The sequence below is a fragment of the Macrosteles quadrilineatus genome, unplaced genomic scaffold (genome assembly GCF_028750875.1).
Source record: "Macrosteles quadrilineatus isolate MER2022 unplaced genomic scaffold, UCM_ALF_1.0 Scaffold_1__1_contigs__length_201487025, whole genome shotgun sequence".
NCBI lineage: Eukaryota > Metazoa > Arthropoda > Insecta > Hemiptera > Cicadellidae > Macrosteles > Macrosteles quadrilineatus.
In genome coordinates, this window is record NW_026542594.1 from 105515086 (window position 1) to 105537278 (window position 22193).

Here is a 22193-nt window from a genome sequence, read left to right on the forward strand (position 1 = left end):
CCAAAGTGGAAGATGATAATCTGATAGAGAATAAATTTCCTACAAATAACTATTATGTATTTCTGGAAAATCTATCTATCTATCTATCTATACTATTATAAAGAAGAGGTGGTGTCTGTGTGTGTGTGTGTGTGTGTGTGTGTGTGTGTTTGTATGAGGTAATCTCAAAAACTACTGAACCGACTGGGCTCAAATTGCACACAAATGAAGCTACAGCTCCGAGGATACATATAGAACTATTCCCGCTTCGATATTGTCCTAGGGCTCTGCCCCGTGGGCTTTCAAAAATTTGAGGTGAGAGATTTAAAAGTAAATATTGATTGATGGTATCCATGGTAACAAAGAACAAACCTACTCAATTTAAAAATGTAAACAAGCAGAACTAACTGTCACATGAATTTTGATTTCATAATTCCACACAGCTGGTTCAAACATATTAAATACTACACGAATATTAGAACAGAGAGGGTAAGGATTATAAATTTAAAATAATGATGTCACTAGCCCGAATGTAAACATTATTTAACATTACTTAAATGGAGCTGTCAAACCGTATATTAATGTAATTTGAATTTCATTAGTATATGATTCTTTCAGTTACTTCATTTGTTTATGTTTATGATCTATTACTGAGTCTGTTCTAATAGTGTATTTGTGAAATGCTGTAATAATGTTTTACAGGGAATAATTCGTTGTAAAAAAAATTGTTCATGGATATAGGAAATAATTAAGATTCTATAATCATTGCCGTATCAATCTAGGCTCTTATCCTTAGTTGGTTTTATGAGGTTTATTTTTTATTTATTTTTGTGTAAACAGTAATAACCCCCCTGCCGCAGCAAGTCTATAGACTGATCGAATTTCCATTTGCCTATATGGTGGAAGGAATCCACCATGATTTGCCTGATTATAATTTCACTAAAATATGTTATAAAATTACCCTTATTTTCCTATTTTTCGGTACTATTGTGATAGTTTTTCGTTTACAGTGAAAACCATGAAATACATTCTTTTATTATACCTTAAAATCTATCTTTGGTTTTGTATCGTAGGTAGCATATATAAGTATAATCACAGTAAGAGTTAACAAAAACGTACTATTATCAAGTTAAGTACAGTAGTACAGTTAAATTTTGTTTCTAAATTTGGCATTTGGAAAACTATTTGGCATGTTTCTAAGAACCCACATTGTCTCTTTTGCATACTGACCCCGTTGCAAGGCACGGGTATAGCTGCAAGCAAATACGAATAGTAGCGCTGATTTGCAGTAGCTGTTCAAATGGCGCTACTAATTGCACCAACGGGATTGATTTGTTTAGTATCTAATATTAATTAGAGTTAATCATGTACTACCACAAAGTATTCTTTCTACATAAATTACAATTCCATAATACCCCCACCGCAGCAAACCTGCAGCCAAAGCACATTTCCATTTGTGTGACTTTATTTTTCATTAAATCTAATTCAATAACATTAGGTTTAACGAGTACCTAGGTTTTTGCTGACTACAGGGAGGGTAACGAAGTGTGATTTTAAGGAACATATCATTAGCTTACTATGAAATAAATTAATTTGCCAAGTTTGATAAAAATCGATCCATAAACAAGCAATATTACAACAGTTTACTTATCCTACTAATATTATAAGTAAGAAAGTTTGGATGTATGGATGGATGGATGTTTGTGACGAGTAAACGCGAAACATACTAAACCGACAAGGTTGAAATTTAGTATGATGATAGCTGATATTCCCGATTAACATATAAACATATTCTTACCTCAAAAATCCTTTCAGGCTCCGCCCCAGTGGCTCTGGCTCTGGAGTTTCTCATGTAATCCTTATGAGTATTCATATTTAAAGAAATTAAAGAATTTTGTCAGCCCTTTCAACTTCACAAGTTGGTTCTATGATAAATAGCATTAAAAAGGTATAAGGCTCACCAACAGGGTGCAGCACTATTATGTTTTTTGCATTTATGACCACAGCTAATTTTAACCAACTAGCAACAAAAAGTTGTGGTACACAATGAGAACTTAACTTTTTTCATGGTTTTAGGTGCAGTGGTAGAAAATTATGGCTATGGTAGATACTGTAGGACACTATAAGATACCGTATAAATTAAAAGACCAAATTTTCTTAAACCGTGTCCTCCCCCATAACTACAATAAGCATTTATACTTATATGCCAACCCCGTACGAAGGACGGGTACTCTGCTAGTACTCAATAAAGGCAGCCTAAAGTTGACTACAAATATAAACTTGGAAAAAAGGCGTTTTAAATGTATTATTTTTTATTTGTATTGGTTTACCTCAAATGTAATAAAATCGAACTTTCATAATAATTTGCAAATCTACACAAAATAGGTTTTCCAACGACCCATTAAGTAACAAAATCTAGGTAGAAGTCTAGATTTAGTTGTACAAAGTTTAACAAAAATATATCTAATTCAGTATATTCTCACCACTATAAATTTGGAGATCACTTAGATTATTGCCAGTAACTTATAAATGGAGGGGAAATCGACCAAAGTGGATGTGATATTCTGAAAGATAATAAAATTTAATACAAATAACTACTATGTATTTCTTGAAAATGCTTAATAAAGGCAGCCAAAAGCTGGCTACAAATAGAAACTTGAAAACAGAAACTTTAAAAAAAGCCGTTTTTAACATATTTTTGTTTTTTTACTTTTTTACCACAAAGATTTAATAAAATCACACTTTCATAATTATTTGCAAATCTAAATGAGTTGAACTTTCCAATGACCCATTAATTAACAAAATCGGTCCAGTAGAAGTCTAGATTTAGTTGTACAAAGTTTAACAAAAGTATCCCTAACTCAGTATTTTCTCATTACCGGTACCATAAATTCGGAGGTTGCTTAGCTTTTTGCAAATAACTTTTAAATAGTGAAGAAATTTACAGAAGTGGAAGATGATATTCTGAAATAGAATACAATTTCCTACAAATTGATACCATACACTTCTTGGAAACACTCAAAAAAGGCAGACAAAAGTCTCACCCAAATAAAAACTATGAAAAACACCGTTTTCAATACATTTCTTATGGAAAACATGTTTTTTTTCACCATAAATCAAAACAAAAACAAACTTTATTCATAATTATTTGCAAATCTACACAAATTAAGCATTCCAACGACCCATTAGTTAATAAAATCGGTCAAGTAGAACTCTAGATTTAGTTGTACAAAGATTTTTAAAACTAATTCAGTTTTATATATAGAACTAGCCGTTTGCCCGTTCTACGTACGAGAATATTTGATTCGGTTAAGCCGATTACTCTTAAATTCACCACCTTGATATTAAAATTATGAGCTGAACTTGTAAAACTTGCATTGTCGAAATATATGTATATATATAATGTGACCATCAAGATTCTTTGTGCAAACTTTGTATACTTGTTCGGTCAAGCCGATTACCTTTAATATTCATCAATTTGATATTAAAAATACTAGCTGGAACATAGGCAAATGAAAAGATAGAGATTTGTAAAAATACTGTATTGAATAAGTTAATGAGCCATGATACAAATAATGCAGTACCTTTTGTACACAATATATCAATAATTAGAGAGAGTGAGAGAGATGATTGTATGTCCAAATTTGGCGGTTTTTTCATTTAAAAATACAAAGACTCGGTAACCTAGCTTTGATGATTTTATTTATTTATTTTGAGTTACCAGACTCCCCAAAGATGTTGATGTATTTGCCAACTGGCCAGTTGACATAGACATAGACATAGACATAGACATAGACTTTATTTGCACAAAACATTCCATACATGTCATAACATTTAGAATAGGTGCATTGTCAAAATTAAATCCATACATAAAATATTTAAAATTAAAACTTTTAACTTAAAACTAAACACTTAAAAAAAAAAAAACCTAAATTGTAGTTCTGTAAAAATCTTCAATTAAGTAAAAAGCCTTGTCAATAAGAAAATTATCTATTGTATCTTTAAATTTGGTTTTGCTTAGTGACTTATAGCATGGCGGAAGCACATTGTACAATCTCAGCCCAGCGTACAATGGAGATTTTTCATATAGGGTCAAACGGTGTCTGGGGAGTCTAAATATATTTTCATTTCGGGTTTCATACCTGTGATTAAAATGTATTGTTTCTGGTAGCTCATTTTTAACTGAATGTATGTAATTTAATAATTCTAGTATATACAACCCCGTTAATGTATGAATTCTTAAATTTTGAAAATGTTTCTTACAAGAACTGCGTGGATGAGAGTTGGTAATAATACGAATAATACGTTTTTGTAACCTGAATAAAGTTTTAATACCAGTAGCTTGACCCCATAAAATTATGCCATATCTTAACACTGACTCCACATAAGCATGATAAACTACTTTAAGTGTCTCAATAGAAACACAGTCCCTTAAATGTATGAATAAAGATGATATCGACCTAATTTTGTTACGTAAATAATTCAAATGTGAATCCCATTTAACTGCGTCATCTACGTAAACCCCTAAGAATTTATGAGCTTCAACTAAATTAAAGGAACAGTTTTCCATATTTTTGTGTCTAGTAGAAAATTTAATAATATTTGTTTTTTCAACATTAAGTTTTAACCCATTTTCTAAAAACCATTGCTCCATGTCCTTTACCACACTTTGCAGAGAAGAAAACATTTCAGCTGTATTATTATTTTTGATCAAAGCAGTAGTGTCATCGGCAAAAAGAATTAGTTCTTTATTAATAGCTTTTGGAAGATCATTAATGTAAATAAGAAAAAAAAGTGGGCCCAATACTGAGCCTTGGGGAACACCTGTGGATATAATTTCCCATGGTGAATAATGTTTGTTGTTATCTTCTAAAATTAAAGTTCTTTGTTTTCTTTCAGAAAGGTAAGATTGTATTAAAGAAAAGCAACTTCCCCCAATCCCATAATCAATAAGTTTTAGCAACAGGAGTGAGTGATCCACACAATCAAAAGCCTTAGACAGGTCACAGAAAACACCTGCTGTGGCCTGAGACCTGTCCAAGGCCTCTGCAATCTCATTAACAAACTGAGTAAGAGCAGAAACTGTGCTTAAGTTTTTTCGGAAACCAAATTGTTTATTGTAAAATAAATTATTACTTTCAAAATAATTAACTAGTCTATAACTTATTACTTTTTCAAATATTTTAGAAAAATTACTTAATACTGATACTGGACGGTAGTTATTAATATCTGATTTTGAACCTTTCTTAAAAACGGGAGAAATTTGGGAGTACTTGAGTTGATCCGGAAAAATACCATTCTTTAAACACTGATTTATAATAAGAGATAAGGGTTCGGAGATAATGTCAGCAGCAGATTTGATCAATTTAATTGGGATTTCGTCCCAGCCTACCGAAATTTTGTTCTTTAGAGAAAGGATAATCTTTTTTATTTCATCTTTATTAGTGGGGCTAAGATTGCACAATGTAACCCCACCATCACTGCAGTATGATTTTACAGACGAATGAACACCATTGACAGAAGCCTTTTCTACATTCAGATTAATAACTGTATTACAGAAAAAACTGTTAAAAAGCTTAGCTACATCATCAGGATTATCAACAGTGGTTTGGTTTGTATCATCTTTTAAAATAATTTTGTATCTTTGAGTACGGTTTAAACCCAGTTCATTGTTAACAATTTGCCAAGCTGCCTTAGACTTGTTTTCAGATTTTCTAATTAGGTTATTATTTGAGAGAATTTTTGAATTTTTTACAACTTTATTAAATATTTTTTTGTATTGCTTTACATAGGATAAAAACTCTTGGTTTCTACTAAACTTGGCTTCCAAGTGCAATTCTCGTTTCCTCTTACTGGAAATTCTTATACCTTGGGTCACCCAATTCAGAGTAGATTTATTAGTTTTAGCATTCTTTTTTAGTGATTTAACAGGAAATATATGATTGAAAGATAATAAAAAATTTCTCAAAAAACTATTGTAATTTTCATTGGGGTTTAAAGCGGGGTTAAATACAAAATTATTATTAGTGCTCTGTAGATATTTGCAAAATTCATCTGTATTTCTATCAGAGATGATTCTTTTCTTAAAAGAACTAGAAGTATTCTTGATGGTTTTACACTTGGCTAGCTTAGGAAGGTTTATAAATATAGCATTGTGATCAGAAAGACCTAACTCAGTGTTTAACCTGTAATGGCAACTAAACGTTTTGGGTGTGATAAAATTATCCAAACAAGTAAATGAAGTATTTGTTATTCTAGTTGGCTCCTCAAATTGAAAACAAAAACCATTACATTCGACAATTTCTTTAAATCTACTTGTGAATGTGTCATTCGTTAAAATGTCTATGTTAAAATCTCCAGTTACAAAAACAGTATTTTTTTTGAATTTTTTCTGTATTATCAAAAATAGAATTTCAAGTCTATCTAAAAACTGTTTACTTATGTTGAAATTTGGTACTGTATAAATAGAAATTAAAACTGAATTAAAATCCACAAGTTCAATAGCAGAACATTCAAAAATAAAGTCTTCATTTAAATTGGAAAACTGTGTTATTGTTACATATTTACAGTTCTTATCCACTAATATGCAAGATCCGCCCCTACAGCCACTTTCTCTTATATAAGAACTAGCCAATTTAAAATTATTGATTGTATTTAACAGAGAGGCTGAATTATGATCTAACCAATGTTCATTAAAAGATATAGCTTTAATATTCAAATTGGCCTCAGATAAAAATAAATTGAGAGCTGAAATTTTTGTTAAATTTAAACCTTGACAATTGTAATGCATTATTAAATCACAGTTAGTTGAATAAAAAGATTGATTACATAAACCTTTTAGTTCGTTATTTTGAGCCAGTGAATTTGTTTTGTGCAAAGAATTATTTAAGTTACTTAATTTAGCAGGTACAAGGTCATTGTCAGAATGAATCAGTTTAAAATTAAAGGAGAACTATCATCTAAAAAGGAATCTAACTCTAACACTGATGGATCACCCTCAACACTTGACACCACACATTTGCTCTGCTTTTTCACAACACTCGATGGTTTTGACTTAACAACTTCGTTATAGCTGAGACCGCCTGGAACCAACCGGGGGCTGATAAGACCAACAGCAGGAAGTTGTGTTGAAGTTGGTTGTGAGTGATGCTGTGGAGAACTAGATAGTGGTTGTAGTTGCTGCGAAGACGGTTGAGATGAGCAGAGTGTCAGTGGTACAGTTGTTGGTTTGCTTGCCGGGCATAATGTCTGGATGTTCTGTCTCAGCTTAAGGACAAATTCTGAATGGGAGAGTCCATGGTGAAGTATTCTCTGAGCACCAGGTTGTTCTTTTGTTACCACTATGATTGGAATGCCAGTGGTCCTGTGAAACTCCACTATTTTCCTTGAAAAATGTTCAATTCGAACAAAATCTCGCACACAACCCATGGGGGAGCATATCAGCACACTGAATTTCTTAGTCTTGAGTTCATCAGTCAGAGCTCCAAATGCTGAGTCATAACCATCCAGAGTAGGCTTGCCATTAAAGTTGTCCTTTGTTATAAGGCTGTAGACTGCTGCCTCCTTAGGGTTGCTTCTCTGGTAGGCCAAAGATTTAGACAAGCAATCCTTTAATTGGGGTTTCCCAAAATGCCTAGCAAAAGAAACTGCTACACCGGCAGTCATCCTTCTAGGGTGTTGAAAATCACCAGAGATTGTGTGGGCAAAAGCTACTGAGCTGTCATTTTTTAGAGCTTTGATCACCTTGTACATGTCTGCCACCACCACTTTAATTCCTTCAACGTTAGAGATATCTAATACAAACTCATCATTGATCTCCTCAGTAGCCGTTTTTAAGTTACTCTTCTGCTGGTTTGAATTAGTTCCGTAGATGCAATGTTTGATCAATTTAGAAACTTCTTTTTTTCCTGATCGGTTAAAATGCAAACCATGCTTAGTATACATTTGCCTTGGTAAAAGGTTGAGAGGTAGAAATTTGGTATGCTCATTTTGGTTAACTTTTTTTTCAAGTTCTATATTTAAAAATGCGATACGGTTGTTGAGACCAGGCACATCGTGTCTGTAAGGTAATCCTGAAATCATAACATTCGTGTGGGTTGTCTTGTCAATGATATCTTGATATTTACTAATTAGTATTTCATCACCATTTCCAATGTCATTACAACCACCAATGACAATGACAGTGTCAGATTTTGTGAAATTTTTTATCAGTTCACCTAAGTTATTTATTACTCCATTTAGCTTGACAATTTAATTCAACAGGGATTATTATGCAGGTTTGTGAACTACATCACTCCTTGTTGATCAGTGCAACGGGGCCAATCGGCTTCTGAGCCGATTATTTTGATATTTTATTTCATAATGATTCTTTATGAATTTAATGGGAGTTTATCCTCGTAACCCTTTATCAGCCCTAGCCTTCGACCGAGTACTTTGCTTCCCCATTTACTTTACACAACCAAAAACTCTCACTATTAAAAATGTGATACTCTGTTCAAAAATTATTACGATATATGAAATACAAAATGTTATAAACGTACACATGTAGACACATACAACACTCATACAGACGGCGATTCACACACGGACGAAACATTTAAAAACTGACTCGTAGTATTTGTCTGACCAAGCGAAATTTCACGACACGGGTTTTCCGGTGTAGGACTTATCAATTCTTGTTTTCGATCTGGCGTTTATTGATTCAATTGAAAATACCGTCACGACAATCTACGACTCGCTAAGAAACTGACATTTGCTATCGATTTGATGCATGTACGAATTTTCCTCACGAACGCAAACAATCAATCCGGCATCTCAACTTATTACTAACAAAACACACCCCCAATTTTAAGTTCGGCGAAATTTTAACAATTGCGATCATTTGACGCACGTACAATGTTCACCCGAACGCGAATATCCTAGCTACGAATAAGATATTAATAAAATCATCCTATACCGGTGACGACGCGACCATTGCTGTTGACGGCGCTACTACGAGTGAGGAGTGCACACGGTAGGATGGCACAGTTCGAGTCCTTTGCTCCCATATCCCTCCGCGTTACGTCATGGTTGGACTGACTATTTTCCTAAACGTCTCAATTGTTTCCTTTTCCCTCATCAAGTTTTATTTTCTCGTCTCTAGACCTTTCCTATCCAAGACTTCTTCCTGTTCTCTCCTATTTGCCTACTGAAGTCAGCGATTCATTAATACATGTGACTCGTGGTCTTTATTTCTCCGCATCTACATACTTTCTCTTCCACCAGGTGAAATCTCCAAAAATTCGTCTTGAAATCGTCCATGTCCTGTGACAAACTGCGTTTCTTAATGGTCCATGTCCCCATCTCGTTCCAGCCTCTTTCTGATGTTTGGCATATCAGAACGTTTGCCTTTAGGTTTTTAGACCAAAACATATAGGGTAATGTAATTAGAACTGCTGGAATACATTTTTAATTGAAGTAAAAAATACCCCCGCCGCAAACATGCCAACTAAGAGAATTTCCATTTGTCTGAATTGATTTTCAATTTATCTATATATATATATAATACGCTGAGCCGATTTTTGTAAATGGAACTCCTGGAATTTTTGGACCGATTTTGATGATTAAAATGTCAAAAAATGGCCCTGATCTGTAATTTTGCAAAGTGTTTTTCATTTTTTGAACTCTTTATTAATTTGGACAGGATCTTCAATCAAAGTTGGGGGTTTTCCCGTAAGATTAACATGGTGGAATATAAATGTTTAATTGGAAGATTTGTCTCCACTAATTTGAGAGAACAGCTGGGCGTATAAACTTGGTAGAGGTGTCCAAAGAAAGGTCTCGGTCTGTAGATGAGCCATCAAAAGAAAAACAAAGTAAATTCCCTTAGGGCTCTGCCCCAGAAGCCTTTAAAGTCCCCTTAACAGATTTGTTTACATTATCGTCATATGGATAATGTGTCACTACTTTTTTTAATGAAACAGCTGTTAATATTTAAATCCTATATACTGTAATACCAATACGAGCAATGTTTGCTTGTATGTATGTATGTATGCATGTATGTATGTATGTATGCTTGCACCAAGTGTTGTAAGAAAGACTTAGTAAACCAAAAGTATGGCTTTTATTCATTCAAAATTACAACCATGTTTTAGTTAAGAACAAATACAATATTACAAACAAATCAAATAATAAATATTATCAGGTGATAATGTTCACATCACCACATTCTCCCCCACTATTTTTCAAGGTAGGTATAGCATATGTAATCCTTTAGATATGACGGAGGCTTGACATTCCTCTTTGGACGTAGTTCCCCCACAGCCGTCTCTGAAGTTGGGGTCTGAGATACCGTTTCTTGAGTTTCATTTTGAACTTCATTGTGGTCAATGTCTGAATTTATATTTTCAACAATCTCTCTCTCAGTAGTGTTGTCTTCATGAGGTAGATCACCAAGAGGTAGGCCAGCGGGTGCAAGATGTCTCAGGGATACTTGTGATTCTGACCCATCTCTTCTTCTGACGAGAGCGTACTGTGGATTTGATTCCAAAAGTTGAACTGGCTCCACAAGGTCATCATATTTATTAGATCTTACAAACTTTCTAAGCAGGACAGGACCAGGAGCGGATAGCCAAGATGGTAAGGAGTCTCCATTGGTAGATCTTCTGCTATGTATAAAGAATCTTTCGTGCGGTGTGCAGTTTGTCGCAGTGCATAAAAGAGATCTGACTGAGTGAAGAGCCTCCTGTAATACTTCTTCCCATGCAGCAACTGGCAGGTTGTGGTTTTTCAAAGCTAGTAGGATGGTTCGCCATATTGTTCCATTGAAGCTTTCAATCTGAGAGTTCCCTCTAGGGTTATAAGGTGTCGTATGACTTGTAGCTACTCCGTACTTGTGAAGAAAGTCCGTCAGCTCTCGCGACATGAAAGATGAACCTCTATCTGAATGTACAAAGGACGGGGCTCCAAACATAAAAACTAGATTTGAAAAACATCTGATAACTGTTGCTGAACTAATGTCCTTACAGGGGTAAGCAAATACAAAACGAGAATACTCGTCCACCATGGTTAAAAGGTAACGGTTTCTGGTTGTTGATGGAAGAGGGCCCTTAAAGTCAATATTTAGACGTTCAAAGGGAGTGGTTGCCTTTATCAATTTGCCTTGGAATTGGTGAAATCTTGGCTTCACTTCTGCACATGTTTGACAAGCTGACGTCATCCTTTTTACATCATCCAGAGTGTAGTTTAGATTTTTAGTTCTAATCCAATGAAACATTCGAGTGACTCCCGGATGGCAGAGAGATTTGTGTAATTCAAACAACTTGGCATTATCCCAGCGAACCGCACATGCCCGAGAGAGCGTATCTGCTTTTACATTCTCCCTACCAGGTCGGTACACTATTTCATATTGATAAGGTGTTAGCTCTAGTCGCCATCTCATAACTTTATCGTTCTTGATTTTGCTTGTATGCCTCTTGTCAATAAATGATAAAGCTTGCTGATCCGTGTATAATCTGAAGTCTCTTCCGATAAGAAATGATTTCCATTTTCGAAGGGCTTCGACAATGGCAATGGCTTCTTTTTCAACAGCTGAATACAGCTTCTCAGATTTGTTTAGAGTCCGTGAGAAAAAAGCAATTGGCCGATTATCTTGACTCAAAGTTGCTGCCACGGCTATGTCAGATGCGTCAGTCTCCACTACCAGTGGCTCTTGCCTATTCCTAGGAGTAATTACTGAGTTTGCAATGTCAAGTTTGAGGGCTTCAAAATCTGCAACCGCTTCCTATGACAAAGGAAAAGAATTGACTTGTGTCAGGTTTCTTATTTTATCAGAAAACCGATGTATCCATTTTGAATAGTGAGCGAAAAATCCTAGGACTCGCTTTAGTGATTTCCACAACTCTAACAACTCTGAATCTCTTCTGAATGAAATTAACCATCTCATTTCAATCACTAACCACACTAACCTGGTTATTGCAACTTTACCATGGAGATATGACAAGATGGGACTGGACCTAAAAATTGGAGAAATTAACAGGAAATTAGAAGATATTGTTGCCCAGCACCCTAAGGTTTCACTACTGCCGCTGCACTCTCTTCCCCGCCACCTTTTCACACCACATGGATTGCACTTCAATGCCAGGGGTAAGGTAAGGGTAGCTGACATGTTCTTGAAGCTGGTAAGAACAAAGTCCAATAGAGCTTCACGGGTAAAATCTTCTATGATGTTTGACAATGGGAAAATTAATATTGTTGAAGAACACATGAAAACAATGATTGATGAAATGAGGAGTGATAGTTCAGTGGGGTTTGCACACACTATCTCAGCAGATTTTGGAGATCAGAAGCACATGTCTGCAGGTGTTGCCGTGATCTTTAGAAATAAATTTGGGAGACCACAATCTACTGATTATATCTCAAAAAATCTAACAAAGCAGCAATACTTAAATAAGGGAGCAACAGTCTTTAGTCTAGTGACAAAGGAAGTCTTTTGGGGAAAGCCATCGAAGACAGACTACGACAGCGCTTTTAAACAGCTAACAGAAAACTTTAAAACTAGTGGGCTTAAGACTTTGGTGTGCTCACCAATGGGTTGTGTCCGTGACCTAATTGAAGTGGATCATTTTATACAGAAATATATAGGTATAGATTAGTGGAATTCCAGCAGGAAACTGAGGCTACAATAATCATTGTCTCTTATTTCCAAAAATCGATCCGAATTCTGAGGAATGGATTTTCTCACAAAGATTTGTGAGAGCCCTGGAACACTCTGTGGTTAAATGGACTGCTGCCCCCCACACTCAACAGTCATCACCAGCGCAGAATGCAAAGCATCAGCAGCCAACTCCGTCAATGAGAGCCACAGCAGTCGACACTAATATCCAGCAACCACCTCAGCAGCAGCCAACTACATCTTTGAGCTCCCCACCAGTCGACACTACCGACTACCAGCAACTACCTTCATCCACCATCAGCACCAGCACCTCTACACTATTAGCAGAAAGTTCTCCCAAGTGCAGTGTAACCTGTGATGATAAGAAGGAAAGTGAAAGTGTAATGGAAAAAGGTAAAGAAATGTCAAAATCTTTTTTAGATTAATTCAAGTCAACGTATGTTGTTTAAGAAATAAAATTTTACAGTTAGAATATTTATGTAAAGAAAAAGATTTGAATGTAATTTGCTTGTGTGAACACTGGCTGAAAGGTGATCAGATTAATTTGTTTGTTCCTAAAGATTTTGTTCCAGCCAGTGTTATATGTAGGGAATCTAAACTTAATGGCGGAGTGGGAGTTTATATTAAAAATTGTCTGAATTTTTCCGTTATTGATGTTACTGAATTTTATATTGAGTCTGATTTTGAAATTTGCTGCATAAAACTTACGGATGAAACGTTTTGATTGTTAGTATTTATAGAGCTCCAAGTGGAGATGTGAATAATTTTTTTGACTGTTTTGAGCGTTGTATTAAAAAACTATTACTTAAGAACTCCTTAATAATTATTGCGGGTGATTTTAACATTGAAATGGGGAAAAATAATAATGACTTAAATAGCAGTTTCACTAGATTTAGTAATATTTTGAGATCACTTGACCTTTTTTTAACAAATAGACAACCCACACGTATTAATTCCTGCATAGATAACATTATTGTAAATTTCAATAAGAATTTATATCAGACTACACTTGGGGATAGCTATTTTGCTGACCATATTCCTCTATTTTTTGAAATGTGTACAACTAAATATCCACAAAGAAATGAAAACAAGGTGTGTTCCAGTGATTTGTATTTTAGAAAACAAAATGACGAAAATATTGATTTATTTATAACTTACCTAAAACAAGAAAACTGGGATATGATTGGTGATTTTAAACAAAATAAAATAAATGTTGAAGACCTATTTGACGAATTTTTTAAAAGATATATAGATTTGTGGCATTCTTGTTCACCATTAATAAAAGAAAAAAACAAACAAAATATAAAAACCAATAAATTAATCAACTGGTACACACCGGAATTAGAAAAGACAAGAAATGAAATGTTACTGTTATTTTCTATTTATAAGAATCTTCTTTCAATAAGATCAGAACAATCTCAGGCAGCTTACAATGCATATATTCAAATTAAAAGAAGGTACAGAAAAGAATTGGCAGGAGCAAAAAAATTGGCAGTTGAAAAATATATTAACAATGCCCCAAACAAGTGCAGAGCCGCTTGGAAGGTAATTAGAGACGTAAATTCCCCCTCTTTTACCCCGGATGTCAGCCTGGATCCAGATGAATTTAATACATATTTTCAAAACTCAATAAAAGAGTTAAGTGACGGAATTCCTACTACACCTTTTAGTATGGAACACTTTTTGGGAGATAAATCTATCTATCAAGATTCATTCATGTGGCAAAAAGTCTCACCGGTGGACATTATAAAAGTTGTGTCTAAATTTTCAAACTCTAAGGCTATGGATTTTTATTGGTTATCAAATCATATAATCAAACAAACAATTGAATTTATAAGTAAACCTCTTGCTTTTATCTTAAATAACTTCATGCAGGAAGGTTATTTTGCTCAATCACTTAAGGTTTCAAAAGTCACACCAATATTTAAGAAGGGGGACAAAAATATGGTTCAAAATTACCGCCCAGTTTCAATTGTTCCAATTTTATAAAAAATATATGAATCAATTATGTATAATCAACTCAATTACTTTTTTGAATCACATAATATAATTACAAACTGTCAACATGGCTTTCGTAAAAATAAATCAATAACATCAGCAATAATAAATTTAGTAGATTATTCTTTAGATGCTTTTGAGGCGAAAAAATCTGTTTCTCTAGTGCTGTGTGACCTCAGTAAAGCATTTGACAGTGTCCCATTTGATATTCTCCTAAAAAAACTTCAGTTTTACGGTGTGGCGCAAAGCTCCTTGAAACTGATTGAGTCATACCTCTCAAAGAGATTACAATATGTTTCCGTTAGAAATAATTGTTCCAAGATGATTGAAGTCGTATCTGGAGTCCCACAAGGATCAATTCTTGGTCCTTTTTTCTTTACAGTTTATATTAATGATTTGCCCAAAAACTTAAATACCTATTCCATTATTTATGCTGATGATACAACATTACTTTCCAATCATGAAAACTTGATTTATTTACAAGAAATGTCCCGACAAGCAGAGACAATGGCTTATGATTGGTTCTCGACAAATAAACTATCTTGTAATTTGGAAAAAACACAATATATAACATTGAGTTTAAAAAGAGAAGTCAATATGGAATCGGTCAAGCTTTTAGGAATACATATTGACTCAAAATTAAACTGGTCTGATCACATCAAATCTGTTTGTAGCAAAATTTCAAGAGTGACTTGCCTGCTTTGGAACTTAAAAGTTTTGTTAGTCCTGATTATTTGAGACTAGCATACTTTGGCCTCTTTCAGGCACATGTAATATATGGATTGCTTGCATGGGGTCACTCACCACATGTTAATGACATCCTATTGCTTCAAAAAAAAGCTATTCGTAATATGGCAGGAGTCGATCACGTAGCACACTGTAAGCAACTTTTTGTAGAGTTCAAAATTCCTACAGTATTCAATCTATACATCTTTCAAGTTCTGGTTTATGCTAAAAAAAACTTAAATATGTTTCGTACTAGGCAAAATATTCATAATCATAATACCAGGGGGAGGGGGAATTTGGATATAGTACCACATAGGCTTACAAAAACTAAAACTTCTTTTAAACTAAATTGCATTTACTTTTTTAATAAGCTGCCTGAGAATGCAAGAGAGGTTAGTTTAAACAGGTTTAAATCTGTATTGTACACCTGGCTGGTAGAAAATCCCTTTTATGAACTTGAGGAGTTTTTTAATACACAAGTTTGTATTTCTTTTTAATTTAATGTCTTGTTTTATTTTTATTTGCTATATGTTACATTTGTATAACATTGAATAACAAATTGACTTGTCCTATTTCTGTACAAACAGATCAATGGAAATAAAATATTCTTATTCTTATTCTTAGTGAAACTTGGTCTTTGGGCACAGGAAGTGACAGTAGAGATTCTAGCCGATCTGGATCAGGTCGAATAGAGTTATGGGAAACTAAATGTCCCAACAAGGTTATTGAAGACTGGTTGAACTTGCTCTTTTCGTTGTTGATTACAAGTCCATACTTAGTTACAACATCTAAAAATGTTCTTAGATTCTCATCATGATCCTTTTGATCCTTTCCACATACGGTCAAATCATCCAGATAGGCATACACTCCATTCAGTTTTTCTTTTCTAATGATTTGGTCCATGGTCTTTTGAAAACATGCCACCCCGTTGGTTACGCCAAATGGGATTCTTCTGAATTGAAAAAGACGACCAGCAGCCTCAAAAGCAGTGTACTTCTTCTCTTCGTCAGAAATTGGTTTTTGATAGTATGCTTGCTTTAGATCAATGGCACTAAAAACCTTGTTCGTCGCTACAGTGGATACTAGATCATCTATGTTTGGTAAGGGATAGGCATCTAACAGAGTAAATTTGTTTATCGTTTGCGAATAGTCCACACAAAGTCGCTTCTTCCCTTTGTCGTTTGTAACAACCAACACTTGTGCACGCCAAGGTGACGAACTAGGTTCAATGATCTCCTCAGTCTGTAGTCTTTCCATTTCTTGTTTTATAAATTGCATATCTTCATCTGAGTAACGTCGTGATTTTGTGGCTATTGGCTTACAATCTGGAGTTAAATTGCAGAATAGTTTGGGTGCTTCAACTTTGGCACAGGAGCACACCAACAGAGGATGTTTCTTACCTCCAAACCAAACCTGTATATTTGAGTGGAGTTTCATGATATCATGTCCGATAAGCACGTCAGTACAAAGATCTTCAAGAACAGTCAACTTAAAATTGTTGTAATTGTGATTCAACAGATTTAGGTTGATTTTAACAAACCCGTGGACGTTTGATTTCATATTAGAAGCAGCTAGTGATACTTGTCCACTTTCATTATACCACATTTTAATTTTGTTTAACTGAACAAACTTCAAGTTTACAAAGCTTGATGTACTCCCGGTGTCTATTAAGCAATTTGCTCCCAGGCCATTCACTTTAGCTTCAACTGTAGAGTCCTTCAATACAGATGTATTATGTGTTGTTGCTATTAGTGCAGCTGATGTACTAGACATCTTCTGTTTTACTTTAAAATGTTGAGTTGGATTACTTTTACAGACTCTCGCATAATGCCCTGTCTTGTTACATTTCCCACAAGTTGCTTCTCTGGCTGGACAACGATCTCTAGAGTGTCTGTCATGCCCACAAAAATAACACTTGCTATCAACATTTTAATAGCGGAAACAGTCGCTTCTTCCTTTTGTTGTAGTGGGAATTCGTACTGACAAGCTTGCTTTGCCAATTCATTCGTTGCACAAGTTTGCATTCCGTACATAGATTTTGGATAGCTCTCGACTTGAGCTTGAGCCATTTCAAGAGCTCTAGACTGTTCCACTGCTTCAGCTAGGTCTAAAGTTTTATTTTCAAATAGTCTCTGTCGTATGTATGATGAGGCTAAGCCATTGATAAAAGCATCACGAATGTAGTGATCCCTGTATTGAATCGCATTAACAGCTTCAAAAACGCAATCTTGGCTCAAAAGTTTCAGTTCCGACACATATTTGTCAATAGTCTCACCTTGTTGCTGTTTTTTTAGTCATTACTAAATATCTTGAGAATATTTCATTCTTTTGTTTGATGCAAATTGAGTTAAGAACTCTCAAAGCGTCTTGGTAAGTTTCAGATTCCTTGATAAATCTATAAGTAGTAAAAGATAATCGATTAGTTAGTAGTTTCAGTTTGTCCTTGTCTTCAACGAATTCTGTCATGGTTAGAAAGTCTTCGAATGTTTGTAACCAGTGTGTCCATTCCTCTGAGGCAGTTGGAGATTCCGGGTCAATTTGCAATTTGTCTGGTCTAAGGAATTTCTCCATTGTAATGTAGCACTAACTGAGTTTATCAATGAATGAATGAAATTGTTGTAAGAAAGACTTAGTAAACCAAAAGTATGGCTTTTATTCATTCAAAATTACAACCATGTTAAATACAATATTTACAAACAAATCAAATAATAAATATTATCAGGTGATAATGTTCACATCACCACACCAAGATCTCAAAAACGGCTCCGACGATTTTCTTCAAATTTTGTAAATAGTTTATTCCTGGCCCAAAAACGAGTTTACTGCAGTTAGAACTGCCAACAAAAATCTAATTACGTAGAAAAATGAAACTAAAAGTCACATTTTTTTAACATTAGTCTTATGGGTTGCTAAGTAACCATCTTGGCTGAATTAAATAACAAGGAAAAAGTAAACAAAAGACTTGTAAGTTGTCTGTCCACAGTATACTAGCAAATTAAAAATACAGTACAAAAGGAAAAACATCAGTTGTTACTCTTGAGCAAAGATTATACTGAAGATTACTCGATACATTGTAGTCAAGGGTAGCAGTGTGGAGTAAGGGAACTGTTTAGGACGATTAGATTAAGATATCTACAATCCTAAAATGCCATGGGAAGGGAGAGAAACAGGTCCACGACCAGTGGCGTAACAAATTTTTACGGGCCCCCCTGCAAACTTATTTTTTGGGCCCCCCCCACTCATGAGTTATTTTTAGACCACCAATACAACATAATCAAACGCCCTCCCCCTCCCACCAGAGTATTTTGTGGACCACCTATACAATGATCAAGCAGATTAATCATAAAATGAGTGGTAAATAAATTATGAAAAAAAATATTAAATTAAAATATTAAATTGTGAGATATGTTCCATAAAAGGGTATGTGTTAAGTATTTTCAGTCGTGGTTTGATGGAAGTGTTACATCACTACATCATTATATCAGTTTTAGTGTTTGTAAATAGTTTTGAAATCAAATAAAAACCCCTTATTTTCCATCCGTCTATCAGAATGTTTATATCAAGGAGGTTAAAAACTTTACATTTAATTTATCACACATGTTATCCATTTTTATTTCCCTGATAATTAGACTAATTCGTTAATTACAAGGCAAAATGTGGTTCGAATTCCCCTATTAACCACCTTAGGCCCCTTAGTTGCCTTTTGCTGTATTAGCTAATTAATTAACATCTGTGTCTAATGTCTAAGGAATATGTCGGCCTTAGTCCCTTTCAACACTAAAAGGTTGGGCTACTCATCTCCATTAATTCTTGGCTTAAAATACCTACATTGGTATGGTCGCCATTTCAAAGTAAATTATTAAAGTCAATCAATCAATTATTTAAGATGGGGACGCCAATATGTGCGTATTTAAACCCAAATATGACTGAAGGATGAGAAAGTATTAATTTATTAGGTTAGTGTAACTCTTTGGTTATAATTAACTCATACACTAAAAGCTGGTTAGTTTAATAGATTGACGTACTATAATCACAGGCTAAAATAGCCTATTGCATTTTTTATTTTATCTTTGTATGGATTTCAAGCGTCTTATTATGTTGTAAGCGTTTATCTTACAACTAATGTCTTTAGTAATGGTTAATTGTGGGGCTAACAAACACAGTCAGTAGAGTAGCAGTATATTGTATTTAACAAAACACAATCAATATTAGGACAAAGCTAAAATGTAAAATAATACAATATTAAATGCCCCAGCCAACGTTCATGACTCCAGGCTCCAAAGTAACAAAATGATTGCAGACGACATAAGCAGTGTACGAAATCACCGAGAAGTAAAATATTTCTCGGTGACGAAAGTAAGATTGCATAATAATCAAAGACCCACGTTATAACATGTTAAATTTGTTACCCTAGTTCGTTATCACTGAAGAGGCCTAACGAAATTAAACGATAACTGATAACAACATATTATTAATAACATCAATGTTATTACTTGTTCAATACAATTATTGAATGATTATTTATTTAAATGATTATTTATTTGAATGATTACAATTATTAAAAGTCTAAAAAATTCCTATAGTGCTGGCTACGATGGTATTCCTGTGGTTCTTTTTAAAAAAGCGAAATCAGTCCTACTTAAACCAATAACTCATCTCATTAACTCATCTTTGATATCAGGAATTTTCCCTAACAAACTCAAAATAACAAAATTAAAACCGCTATTCAAAAAAGGAAACAGAAAAACAGTATCAAACTATAGACCGATTGCTTTGCTGCCTTCAATTTCAAAAATCTATGGGAAGGTTGTTTATAACCAACTGGTATGCTTCTTTGAAAATAATGGTATATTTTTATTACTGCCAACATGGATTCCGAAGTGGCAGATCTGTCATAACAGCTGCCACAGCTTTCATTGAATCCATCGTTGATAGCTTAGAGAGTAAATCTAAAGTGGTAGGGTTATTCATGGACCTCAGTAAAGCTTTTGATTCAATTTCTCATGAGTTGTTGCTTTCAAAGCTCAGTAGTAGTGGACTAAATAGTACTGCATTGAGCTGGTTCAAGTCATATCTTTTTGATAGAAAACAATACGTAGAACTTAGTCACTGTAATAACAAAAATTATAAAATTTCTTACAATTCTTGTACTCGGGAAGTAAAATATGGGGTGCCCCAAGGATCGATCCTAGGCCCTCTTTTATTCATCTTTTATTTGAGAAATTTTCCTCAACTCAGTGATTTTAGCAAGCTTTGCCTATATGCTGATGATGCAAATTTAAAAATAGCCGCAGGAACCTATGCTGAACTTGAAGCCAAGGCCAATTCTGATATATTATTACTTAACAGTTTTTTTAATTCGAATAATTTGCGTTTGAACACAGATAAAACTAATTTTATGTGTTTCCAAGCAGGAAAAACTAAACCGCAAAATCTGCCAAAAATTGTAGTTAATAACAACATAATTCAAAATAAAGACCACATCAAATTCTTGGGATTAGAAATTGATGAAAATTTGAATTGGAATCATCATATTGATCAGTTACTTTCTAAAATTTCATCTGGCCTTAATGCGCTAACAAGATTAAAACCCCTATGTGAAAAGGAAACTTTAAAAATTATATATTTTTTGTACATCCATTCAATCATATCATTTGGAGTTTCACTTTATGGTGCAGCAAAAAAGAAAAAATTAAAATCAATTCTAAAAAAGCAAAAGAAAGCTATTAGAATTTTGTGCAATTTAAAACGCAGAACTTCAGTCAAAGAATATTTTAAAACTGAGAATATTATGACTGTTTATGGAATGTATGTCTATGAAACAGTATTATCAGTAAAAGACAGATTTAATGAATTACAACTTATTGGAGACTATCACAATTACTTCACTAGAAATCGAGAAAACCTGGCCACAAGCTCACATACTCTGCAACTTTTTATGAAGACACCTAAATATGCCGGTTCCAAATTTTATAATAAACTTCCTAAAGAAATCAAATTAGAAACTTCCAAAAATAAATTTAAATCAAAATTGAAAAAGTTTCTTATCAACAAGGCTATGTACTCCTTTGAAGAGTTTTAGTTCTATAAGTTATTAATTGCTCTGTTTCATATCAATTGAAACTTTTGGTTTTAAAATAATTTTATCTATATTTTTAATTTTGATATTTTCATGTACAAACTTTCATATTGCACTGCTTGTTTTAATTTATTTGATCTGAAAAGCTATTAATATTGATGGTATGTTGTTATGCCATGCATGATAATGATGAGTATTTTAGTTAGTTAGTTAGTTTTATTAAATTACTCTTGACGCCATTCCTGTATCTATATATTGTACTTTAATGAATAAAGTTATATGAAATGAAATGAATGAACTGCAATTTTTCGGCCCCACTCGTCTCACGGGCCTCTCCGCTCACCGTTTCCCGCTCACCGGTTCGCGGGCCCCCTCAGCACCCGGGCCCCCCCGCATCGCGGGCCCTGCGGGCCCTTCTGTTACGCCACTGTCCACGACGTAGGAAGTGATGAAGGAAGTAGTAAAGATGAGCAGTCCGGAGTGTGGGAACTGTTAATGAGGATTAGATTAAGGTATCTTCAATCCAAAAATGCTATGGGAAGAGAGGGAAACAGGTCCGCGACGTAGGAAGTGGTGAATGAAGTAGTAAAGGCAAGCAGTCTGGAGTGTGGGAACTGTTAATGACGATTAGATTAAGGTATCTGCAAACCTAAAATGCCGTGGGAAGGGAGGAAAACAGGTCCGCGACGTAGGAAGTAGTGAGGGAAGTAGTCAAGGCGTGCTGTCCGGAGTGTGGGACCTGTTATAATGAGGATTAGA

The 22193-nt window shown here is 34.3% G+C and overlaps 1 protein-coding gene across 1 annotated transcript; it reads right to left on the reverse strand.

Moving 5' to 3' along the window:
• Positions 1-10195: 10195 nt before the first annotated feature.
• On the reverse strand, positions 10196-11897 carry LOC128999484 (uncharacterized). The gene is made up of 2 exons (XM_054426040.1): positions 11865-11897; positions 10196-11740 (listed from the first exon to the last, which is right to left on the reverse strand). The coding sequence occupies exons 1-2, from the start codon at positions 11895-11897 to the stop codon at positions 10196-10198; spliced, it is 1578 nt and encodes a 525-aa protein (XP_054282015.1).
• Positions 11898-22193: the final 10296 nt, after the last annotated feature.